This window comes from Rhinolophus hipposideros, assembly GCF_964194185.1.
Source record: "Rhinolophus hipposideros genome assembly, chromosome: 14".
Classification (NCBI taxonomy): Eukaryota; Metazoa; Chordata; class Mammalia; order Chiroptera; family Rhinolophidae; genus Rhinolophus; species Rhinolophus hipposideros.
In genome coordinates, this window is record NC_138060.1 from 53,153,819 (window position 1) to 53,166,166 (window position 12,348).

At 45.2% G+C, this 12,348-nt stretch overlaps 1 protein-coding gene across 1 annotated transcript in view; it reads right to left on the reverse strand.

Moving 5' to 3' along the window:
- DCLK3 (doublecortin like kinase 3) overlaps positions 1–11,968 on the reverse strand; it is a 42,823-nt gene extending 30,855 nt beyond the window's left edge. The window contains exon 1 of the mRNA XM_081073344.1: positions 11,648–11,968. Within this exon, the coding sequence (XP_080929470.1) occupies positions 11,648–11,729 (82 nt within the window). The 5' untranslated portion in view covers positions 11,730–11,968. The remainder of the gene's footprint in view (positions 1–11,647) is intronic.
- Between the last annotated feature and the right edge of the window lie 380 nt (positions 11,969–12,348).

Genomic DNA, 12,348 nt, shown 5'->3' on the forward strand with positions numbered 1-12,348 from the left:
ACAATGCCAGCCTCCAGGTGGAGACAGCCAGCTAGCCAGAAACTGCTGAGAATTTTTGACACTTTTTCAAGGCAGCATGAAAAATATATAACTTTTTCTATTGTGTGTTTTTTTTCCCCTGAAACGGGTAGAGATTTAAAACCCCACTCCCTCCTCCCAATAGAATAAAAATCCACCATGTATCGGGTTTAATTTTCTTTGTTAGCATCCACACTTAAGACTATTTAAAAGCCCACGCTGTATTTATGGCCATGTGAACATGCTGAGGGCAAGATAAAGCGATACCAGTCTGTCCCCTAACCCACCCCTCTCCACCTCAACACTAACACTCCTTTCCTTTCTAAGAAAACAGCTTAACAAACACACCTACTTTGTACATGTAATAAAGAAAGTGCAGCTAAACATCAAGAAACCAGGCAGCCACTGCTGCCTTTGCTTTGTAATGTAGACAAAGCAACAAGAAAAGAGCAAATAACTCACAAATGTTGCTGAGAACAGGGGAACCACAGGGTTCTGTCAACTGGCTCTCAGATTTTTCCATTTTTTTTATTTATTCTCTATTTCTCCTAAATGTGATCGTGTGCTCCTGTTTTTCATTCCGACTACAGGACTTCTCTGGAAAAGACCATCATCTACAAAACCAGTAAAACATTTCCAGTTATGCCATTCTTGTAGAAAATGATCAACTCTTTTGAATACTAAATTAATATTTATGGCATTAAAGAGAAAGTGCTAAGCTCAGGGAAAGGAAGAATTCACATCATTTAAATGTTCATACTACCCAAAGCAATTTATAGATTCAATGCAATCCCTATCAAAATACCAATGGCATTTTTCACTGAACTAGAACAAATAATCTTAAAATTTTCATGGAACCACAAAAGACCCCGAATAGCCACAGCAATCTTGAGAAAGAAGAACAAAGTTGGAGGTATCACAATACCTGATATCAAACTATACTACAAGTCTTTAGTTGTCAAAACAGCACGGTACTAGGGGCCGGCCGGCTCAGGCAATTAGAGCTCCATACTGTTAACTCCGAAGGCTGCCGGTTTGATTCCCACATGGGCCAGTGGGCTCTCAACCACAAGGTTGCCGGTTCAACTCCTCGAGTCCCACAAGGGATGGTGGGCTGCGCTCCCTGCAACTAGCAATGGCAACTGGACCTGGAGCTGAGCTGCGCCCTCCACAACTAAGACTGAAAGAACAACAACTTGAAGCTGAATGGCACCCTCCACAACTAAGATTGAAAGGACAACAACTTGACTTGGAAAAAAGTCCTGGAAGTATACACTGTTCCCCAATAAAGTTCTGTGCCCTTTCCCCACTCTTTAAAAAAAAACAAAAAAAAAAACAGCACAGTACTGGCATAAAAACTGGCATATAGATCAATGGAAGAAAACAGAGAAGCCAGAAATAAACCCACACATATATGACCATTTAATCTATCACAAAAGAATATATAGTGAGTTAAAGACAGCCTATTTAATAAATGGTGTTGGAAAAACTGGACAGATACATACCAAAAAATGAAACTGGACTACCTTCTTACACCATATACAAGAATAAACTCAAAATGGATTAAAGACTTTAATGTAAGACCCAAAACCATAAAACATCTAGAAGAAAATATAGACAGTAAACTCTCTGACGTTGCTCTTGATAATATTTTTTCTGATCTATCTTAGTCAAGAGAAACAAAAGAAAAAAATAAATAAATGGGACTACATCAAACTAAAAAGGTTTTGCATAGCAAAGGAAACCACCAACAAAATGAAAGACAGCCTACTGAATCGGAGAAGATATCTGCCAGCGATACATCTAATAAGGCGTTAATATCCAAAATTTATAAAGAACTCATACAACTCAACACCAAAGAAGCAAACAATCCAATTAAAAAATGGGAAGAGGAACTGAATAGACCGTTCTCCAAAGAAGACATACAGATGGCCAACAGATATCTGCAAAGATGTTCAATGTCACTAATCACCAGAGAAAGGCACATAAAAATCACAATGCTATATCGCCTCACATCTGTCAGAATGGCTATAATCGATAAACCAACAACAAGTGTTGGTGAGGATGGAGTAAAGGGAACCCTCATGCACTTTTCATGGGATTGCAAATTGGTACAGCCACTTTGGAAAACAGTTTGGAGGTTTCTCAAAAAATTAAAATTAGAACTATCTTATGACCCAGCAATTCCACTTCTGGGTATTTATCTGAAGAAATCCAAAACCCTAATTTGAAAAGATGTATGCACCCCTATGATCACTGTAGCACTATTTTTAATAACCAAGATATGGAAGCAAGCAAGTCCCCATCAATAGACAAATTGGATACATTATATACAATGGAATATTACTTGGCCATAAACAAAGAATGAAATCTTACCATCTGCGACAACATGGTTGGGTCTAGAGAGTATTATGCTAAGTGAAATAAGTCAGACTGAGAAAGACAAATACCATATGATCTCACTAATATGTGGAATCTAAAGACTAACAACAACAACAAAAAGAACTCAACAAACAAAACAGAAACTGACTCGTGGATACAAAGAACAAACCGATGGTTGCCAGAGAGAGAAGAGGGGTTGAGGAGCTGGGTGAAAAAGGTGAAGAGAGTAAGAGATACAAACCGGTAGTTACAAAATAGTTATGGGGATGTAAAGTACAATACAGAGAACATAGTCAATGATGTCACAACAACTACGTATAGTGTCAACTGGGTACTAAAATAATTGAGGCGATCACTGCATAAATTCTACAAATGTCTAACCATTCTGCTGTATACCTGAAACTAATATAAAATAATATTGAATGTCAACTATAACTGAAAAAAAATAAAAGAATAAAAAAAGAAGTACTAAAAGGTTCTAATAGCGTTTGATTTGGTTTATTATGGTAGCCACTGAGCTTCCTGGCATTTTCGGTTGAGACAGCTACCTAGGGGACACACAGCGTCAGCACTGCCCCCTTGGGGTGCCAGTACATAGGTCAGCACCTCTCCCATCTCCATCCTGTACCATATCTAAGAACTCTTGGAAACTTTTACCTGTGATCTCCTTGAATGCTTCTAATTTCCAAACTCGTTCTCTCGTAAGTGGTTTGATTGATATTAAAGTACAATTTACTTATGTTTGTCTATGGCTTTTAATTCATCTGGAATTGATTTTGGTATATACCTGTGAAATAAGAGCCCAGATTCCTTCCGTTTCCAAATTATTAACCGATTGTTCCAATATTGAATAAAAATTGTTCTTCCCTTGCTGATTAGTTTGTAATGATCTTTTATTATATATTAAATTCTCATGTGAAGTAGTATCTCTGGGGGGCGGGGCTATAGTTTTCTTTTTCCTTAAATCCAGCTATTCTTGGGTAAATACCAAGATACAGTAATCTGGCTCTGTAATATATTTTACTGTCTTCATTACTCATGTCCCTCCTGTCTTCCATCAAAAACTGTATTAGTGCTTAACTTGCACCAAACCTACAAATTACAATGGGAAAGAATTGATATTTAACTTATTAGGACTTCACATTCTGGAATGGATAGCCATCGAAATGGATCTTCTGTTTCCTCTCTCCTTTTTGTAGTTTTCCTTGTTGATCATGCACCTTTCTTGCCAAAGTCATTCCTAGGAATTCTCTATGTGTTGACGTTATATATGTTACTATTTTTAAATGGGATTTCCCAAGTGGTTATTGCTGTTATGTAGAACGGCTTTATATATGTATATATAATGTAATATTTTTATTATTAATAACATAATATATTTAATTTAATGTTTTATTATTAATATAATTTAATATATATAATTTATATAATTTTTAAATTTTGACCTTATACCTGTCCACTTTCTAATTATATTTTGAAGTAAAAATATATAAGGCTATTTCATGAGGTTCCATGTACTGTAATTGCCTTTCTGGGTGGCTCAGAAGAAACAAACAGATACATTCTAGAATTGAACGCAGGGAGGGAGGGAAGAAGGGATAGGGAGAAAAGGTACACAGAGGAGTTGGGCAGCCATAGGAATCACAGGATCCCGCCCGATAGTCCATGTGCAGAGTTACAGATGCCATGACCACAAACAGCTTGGGTTCAATTGTGCGTCTTCTCTTTGAAACATAACCTCTCGTGAATTTAAAACTTGTGTGTGGGTGTCTCTGACTGGTCCTAGACATCACTGTCCCCAACATCATAGTCTTCCTTTGGACGATTGACACTTGTTAGTAAGAACATGTTTATATTTGAGTCTCGATAATAAAAGGTAATATCAGGACGCCAGCACACCGCTCTTCAGTGATGCTAAAGACAGACCTGGCAGGTCAGGCTGCTTAACGTAAAACAAATAAAAGGACACCACAGTTCTACTCAGGGTCTCACCTTGTGTTCGAGTTAAGAAAACTCAAATCATTAAACATATTCATTTAAAAAGAAAAAAGAAACGGAAAGAAACCAAGTACACCAGATTGAAGCGACTTTTTCATTGGGGAACTTGGACTCAACTGATGCCCAGGGGTTACACCCCTCCCGGTCATCTCATTAGGAGGACGCTCCTAAGTGTGAGGTTCAAGTACTAGGCAATCTGCTCCTCCAACCAGCCCTGAGGCCCAAAAATGCTTCCTGAAGGTTGCCCTGGACTAGCTTGTGGGTGTGGAGATGGCTATTAGAAAAAATGCTCCGCTAGTTTGGGGCGATTCCAAGATGAAAAGACACGGTGCCTGCCCTCAAGTAGTATGCGAGCTCTGGGGGTGACAGGTAAGCCCTCACTTACAAACCACGTATCACAAGTTCCCAAGAGACGCAGCAGGGGGAGCAGGACCTACAGGTCTCCCTGGAGGTCCTCAGAGGCTCTGCCACGAAGGTGATGTCTGGACGAAGGCCAAGAGACAGGTAGAAGTTTGTCAGGAGTGAGAACAAGTGGGGACCAAGCCACGTCTGGTAGCTTGCTCAGGTTTCCATCAATTGGTGCCTTAGGTTAATAATTCATACAAACAGGAAACACCAAGTTGCATTTTAAATTATTTAAGGCTGAAAACTTTAATTAACACAAGATTTCCCTCTAGCAACAACAAGGATTTGTTTTCCATTGGTCACATTTTTGTCTATCTGTTTGGGTGACCTCGTGTTCGATGCCTCCCCAAAGGGTAGTTTCCACATTCCTTGTTGGGTAATTATCTAGAGATCATTTCACCGGCACCATGTCTGCTCTCTCCTCAGAGAATTTTGGGCATGTCTGTCAAAAAATACAAGAGTGGAAAGTTGATTGCTAGAGCTCTTTAAAGCTGAAGCGGAGAGCTAATCTCACATCAGATGGTATCACAGCTTCTACCTCAGCACTAGCCACAATTTTCTCAATTTTTTTCACTTTCTTCAAACATGTAGAAGACCAAAAAAAAAGTGTGTGTTTCATTAGGCAAAATGTTGCCAGAAACCTCTCCAGTGGGTCAGAAACAGCAGGCACAATAGAAAGGCTAACGAAGACACTCGTATCATCCAAATGATCACTAATGAAATGTACTAGATCCAGTAGTTCCTCAGAAAATGGTTCAGGAAAGCTCGAGTGACTTAGAACACATGGGATGATGCACACAGCTTTGGCCTGGAGCTCTACTGTTCTTTCCGTGGACGTGTGTGGTCCTCACCCTGGTCAGCGGCACCAACTGCCCCGACCCCAGTGACTAAGCGTCATCCCTGACTTCTCTTCCCTTCCCTCACCTCCCACATCCAGTCAATCTCCAAGCCCTGTGGATTCCACCTCCAAAACGCATCTCCAATCTGACACTTCCTCTCCATTCCCTTAACTATTTACAGCCTTAGCGCCCCCCTTCATCACATCTGACCTGCACCGTATGTCTCTGGCCTTCCTCCCTAAACCTCACCTACTCACACACCTGGATAAAGAGATATCTCTAAACCAGGGGTGTCCAAACTGCAGCCGGCGGGCCAACTGCGGCCCGCAATCCATTGTTAATTGGCCCACAGCAAATTCCAAAAATATATTTAGTTTACTTAAATAAACCAGGTGAGGCAATACGTACTTCACCTCGAGTGAGTGGCCCAGCTGTTTGTGTATTTTACCGCATATGGCCCTTGGTAAAAAAACAAAAAAGTTTGCACACGCCTGCTCTAAACCATAAAGCTGGTCATCTCTTCCCCTTCATGAAACACTCCAGTGGTTTTCCATCTGTTTCTAAGATTCTGGGAGATCCTGAGACATATTCTAGGGGGCTCTGATGTTCTCTAACATTATTTTCTGTTTCACCTTGTGCTTTCATTTTCATGATCATCTTTTTAAAGAATATCATTAGAAAATCAATCGAAACACATTCCAGATATCCGAATGACCACGTGATGACCAAGTGCTACCACACCATTTCACCAGACATATTCTTGCATCGATGATATAGTTGGCAGCAAGAAAGATTATTTTAACTGTCGCAGGCTAATGAGAAAGTAACGAATCAGACTTAATATACACACAGAGAGGAAACTGATGAGAGACTTGAGCCATCACACAACTCACGTGACATGTCATATTGCATACCAAATTCATAAGAACCTGAACAACTGTTTTTAGAATCAGAAACAATGATTTGGTTTTAGCAAAAATAACTTCATCACATTAAATTCATGAAGTTGATCTGAATTTCCTTCATTTGTAGCTGTGTTGATATTTTACCTCTACATTTGTTTCAGTTTTATGGTCATATGAGAGCTCTAAACACAAAGAGTTTAAACCTATTGAATGCTATTACATATCTGAACTGCATTATAATAAAAATAATTTAAGCCACCAGTAGGAATCTACAAGATGTTTCTTTTCCTTTAAAGGAATTCACATATTACTCCCATTTGAGAAACTCTGGCCTTTGAGTAAGGCTTAAGGCCCACAACAAGGCATATGTGGGAGAGACGGTGATGTCTCTGAACTTTCCATTCCTAGCCTCCCCCCATCATTTCCCAGGCTCCTCACAGTGAGTTCTGGCCCATGGACCGTGGGAATCAGCAGCAATCCATCAGTTCCAGACTATAGCACGGAATAGCCAGAGAGTGACTCTCCCACCATCTCTTCCTGTGCAGGTGACTAACTACACAGACCACATTCTCCAAATGGTGTGTCTGCAAGATGGAGAAAGCTGTGTCAACTTGGTGCTCCACTGACCTGTGAGGGACACACAGTGTGAGTGACAAGTAACCTTTGTTGCATTAAGCTACTAGGATGATGAAGTTAATTTGTTACTGCAGCAGAGCTTAGCCTATCCTGACATACATCTTTGGGAACTAAGCTCTGCCTTCCTGACCAATCCCTTCCCAGAATACTCCATGCTCCAAACAACTCTTCATTCCAAGACCTGAACACACTGAACTGTTTCATGACACCCTAACTTTGCACGTGCTATTTATTCCTTAATCCTAGAATTCCATTCCCCCTATTCTTCTGCCCTCCTCCCCCACCCTACCACTGTGATTTATCCTTCAAATTCCAATCAGATTTAATTACTACCAGGAAGTATTCCTCCTTTTCCAACCCTCTTACCCCCATCACCATTACCCATGAACTCTACAGAATGCTTATCTCACCGTGTATAATCACATGTTTACACTACTGTCCCCACTCCACCCCCCAATCACCCTATATCAGGTTCAGTGGCTTATTCACCTCTACACCCCCAAGGCTAGCACACAGGAGAAGTAAGCAACATTTGGTCATTTGGCCAGGAAGAGCTTCTTCCAGGGGGCTGTTTCTAAGGCACTTGAAAGAAGTTGGGTTAGATCCATAACCCCCTGTAGGAAACACCTTACTCAAAGCAAGTCTCAGTGGTCTCTGCCCCAGCCCCAGGACAGACCTGCCTAGGAGGCCTGAACCCTTGCCTCACCTTCCCAAACGCAGTGTTCTTCAGGCCCCGAAAAGGCCTCAGACTTTACCTGGGTAGGAGTGGCCTAGGGCCTTGTACTCAAAAGTGTGGTCCTCAAGCAAGCAGCACCTACAGAATTTAGGAGAGTGTGAGATAAGCAGAATCTCAGGCTCCACTCAGGACCTCCTGAATCAGAATCTGCATTTTAGCCAGATCCCCAGATAATGCTTATGCCCAATATTTGAGAAACACTAACCCAACGCACTCAAACAGAATCTCTTCAGCCTAAAAAGTAACTTTAATAACAATGCTTTCCATTGGTAATAACATCTCCTAAGTGTTTTACATCACTAAATCCTCAGATCAATTTGGTCATGCCCATTTTACCAATGAGGAAACTGAGGCTCAGAGTGAGTAGATACCCTCCCCAGTATCACACAGCTCTGAAGTGTCAGAGCCAGGTTTGAAGGCAGTTCTGGTGGACTCAAGAGCTCCAACCCCCAATAACCACACAGTACACGGCACCCTGACATTTGCAAAGCTCAGTGAACACTTAGGCTTCGAGAGCAGCCCAAGCAGCTCTCGAAACCTCCTGTCCTTTCACACAGCCCCCGAACTGGTGCTTCTCTCTATTCCATTTACTACCTGTACCACGATCCCTCCACATACACCACTGCTCCCGAGAGACTGCCAGCTCTCCCCGGGTATGGATTTTATGGGCTTGCTCAATCATTATTTGATGAGTCAATGAAAATAGCTCCCCTTTGATCATCAAACAACCCTCTGAGATCACTGGAAAATTATTAAGTAAAGAAAGGTGAAGACACTGAGGTTCCCAGAGAAGTTCAATCACTTGCCCCAGATCACCAGGAAGCCTCAGACCTCTGGGGATGGAACTCAACTCCCTGATTCCCAGGAGACACCTTCTTCCCCATTCTTCTTCTCTCCTTGTATTACCCTCTTCTGACCTACTTTGCCTGGCAGTTAACAGGAACATCCTTTTCAAAGAACTCCCTCCCATACGCATCTTCAAAAGGGGCTCTGCTTTACCACCAGATGAGCCAAATTTAGACAGTAACAGAAGGCCACCAAAGGAAAAGGTGGAGAAACTCTGATACCAGGTACAGGGGGGCCCTGGATGGAAGTAAAGGAAACCTCATCAGGCAAGAGCCTCTGACTCCAGCAGCCCCTGAGCCCAAGTCAAGGCAGAGGGCCCTGGAGAGCCAGGCGGGTAGAGACCTGCCCACCCTCTCTAACCAGGTACCACCACCCCTGCAGTGGTATTGTGGTTCCACTGGCCAAGACAGCCTTTCCCTTCCCTTTATTGGTTTTAGAAAGAAGCTAAGACGTCTAAGCAACTTGACACTTCACCAGAGAAAAGCAAAAACATCTGCCTGAAATATCCAAACATTGAGGAAAACCTGGAAGGGAAATTTCCCTTAAACTGGGCAAAAGAGGGAGGAGAGAAACCAAGAAAGGAGATCTTGGGACAACTGAGCCACTCTTCTTGTTGCTTTGCTTTTCTGAGCACCATGTCCAAGCACCATGCCACCCCTCTGTTGGGCACTGTGTGCACCACCAAAGGCACCTGGATGGGGGGGCTAAGGGGTGCTGAACCCCTGCTTGCTAATCCCGTGCCTAGGCACAGGGCTCCAGCTGCCCAGAAGGAGGCACCTTGTGCAAATGCGTAAGAAGGCACTTTCCAGACTTGCACAAGCTGCCCATAATTGATGATACAGTCTGACTTGGATCCCATGGGAGGAAAAAAAAGATTGAGAGTGAGCGGGTCCATGTTTTTTGGTTGGTTCTCTAGAAACAGATTCTGAGATAAGAATCCCTATGAAAGTGTTTTATTAGGAAGTATTATTAGGAAAAACTGGGGAGTGAAGAAGTGAGACAAGAAAGAGAAGCAAGCCCAAAAAAACGATCCAGGGAAGTCAACTGACACAACTCTACAATGGGTCTCTGGAGACAAAGTCTCTCACAGCTTGGAGTGTCTCAATCAAGGGTAAGAGAGCTGGATTATTTATACTTCAGTACCTCTCAGTCATCGGTTAGGGGCTGCCCCCAGGGGAGAGGTCAATTCCCAGATACTCTTTGCTCTCAGTTCCTATAGAACAAGCAGACTCCAGCAGCCCAAGGTCACCCTCCTACAGAGAGGAGGGGCTGGTCTTTGGGAGTGAAAGCACCCAAGTGCACAAAGGTGGCAAAGAGCTGTGAGGGGATACAGCATAGCACTGAAGCATCTGTGACAGTCCAACATTTCTGTCTCCAAGTTTTGCCCAAAGCCAACCATAATAACAATAAGACTCTATCTCGGTTATTCTGAGGCCTCATGGGGTTCTCAGTAAGGACTCTTTCCCTTCTTGCACTTCTTTTAGCTCACATCAAAGACCATGGCCCAAAGACCTTTCAAACCTGAAATGGAGTGAGTTACAGAGCATCTTTCAGAAATAGTTTTCTGCCTCTGTTCTCTCTCCAGTGAAGCATTTTATGGCACGACCCAAAGCAATCCAAATATTACATTTAAATGCTTTTCTGAAGTTGGGCTGCCAGGCAAACCTAATATCCCTTTCCTTTTTTATCTTGTTTGCTGCCACCTTGCCCCTGAAGGATAAACACGATGCTTGGCTACTGCTCTAGAAGCCCCGCTGATCGGGATTGGGATTGTAAACTCATCATTAGCCCCAGATCACCTCTGCAAGCAGTAACCGGAACCAACTGTCACAGCTCCTAACACAGTCATCAAAACACAGGACCACCTAATGCCAAGATGCTTCATGAAAGACAATGAATGACAAAGGCAGGACCCAGCTTCAACTGTCACCCCCCCCCCCACAGTACATCAAGCAAAGGGGAAATGGAGTCAACAGGGAGGGGGTGAGGTGGAAGGATGACTAACTTGGGGATGAATAACACCTGAGTTCCCTCCACAACTTCTCCTCACCCCCCACTCCCAGCAGGCGGATCCTCTGAAAAGGTGTCCCCAGACGCCTCTGCCCAGCACTGGTGCGGTCTGTCCTCCCCCTACCTCACAACACCGCCCCCAGAGCCAGACGTGGAAAGCAGTGTAGACGCTCTCCTAGGTTTGAAATTAATTAATGGGGTATTTCACAAAGTCATTTATTTTTTTTCTGTTAATTCCCAAATGCTACGCCTCGAGTCATTTTCCTGACGGTTGTCAGCGTTCCCGTGTTTCTTTATCTAGTTCCGAGGAGTTTCCTTTCCTTCACCTGGATCGGAGAGCTCGGGCGATGAGAGTCCCGATCCCTGACCCACCGCGATCAAGCCCTGCGGCCTTGGGCAAAACAAGCGTTCTGGGCACTTTCGTTTTCTCATCGGAGAAATTGGAGATTAATTCCACCGTCCTCACGGGTTTGTGAAGAGGGTGCAATGAGGTCAACTCGAGGTAAAGCGCCTGGAAGGTTGAGATGCTCAGTAAATGTCAGCTCCCTAGCGGGTGCCTTCCCTCTTCTGCAGCCCCATTACACCTCGAAAGATGCCCACGCGTTTCCCGGGAATGCCCACGGGTTGGCGAGGAAACCAGCTCCGGACAGCGTTATCCCCAAGGAAGCGAGTTTCGGCGGGTGTAGACGCGCGCGCACAAACACACACACACACACACACACCCGCGGTTCGGACACCCCCCCGTGGGGCTGGCACTGTTACCCTACCCCGCGCGCCGAGGGGGGGGTGTCAAGTCCAGGCGACAGAAGCGCCCCCACCCGCACGACAGCGGCGTTCCCGCTGGGGTCCGCAGCAGAGCGCGCAGCACTTACTCGGGGCAGGCCGCGCCGGGCAGCAGGGGGCGGGCCGGGCGGGGGGCGGCGGCGGGCCCGAGGTGGGCGCGGCGGCCGGCATGGCGAGCTGGCGGGCTCCGGGCCAGCAGGGCTCCGCGGTGGTACCGCCCGGCGGCGGCTCGACGGTCCAGCAGGCGCGGAAGGCGGGTCGCGACGCGAGCAGCCAGGAGCCCGCCCGCCCTCTCCCCTCCTTCCCTCCCGCTGCCCGCCCCGCGCCGCGCCGCGCCGGCGACAACTACCAGGAACGTCTCCGGGGGCGCGGGGCTTAGCAACCGCGCGCCCGCCACAGCCTTCCTCCGCGCACTGGCCCCGCTGGGCGCGCCGCCTGGGGCCCTGGAGGCCAGGCGGGGCCAGGCTTTGAACCTGGGCCCACGCCCACTACTTGCCACTGAGCACCCGAAGGTGGCCCCCAGGGACCCTTAGCAGCCCCGCCTCTCCCCGCCCCGCCGGGTCCAGCCTTTCTGCATTCCTTCCTTGCCATGTGCACGGTGGAACCAGGAGGGGTCGGGTTTGGAACGTGAGCGTCGCCCACGTTCTCTGTAGATGGCAGACCAAAGACGTCTTCAGCACCCCCAGCAATCCTCGCCCTTCCTGGCAGTCAGAGTCCAGACTTCCTACACCACTCCTTTCCTACTACCCGATTCCCGCTACTCTCACACACTGACTCTAGGTCCTGCAGC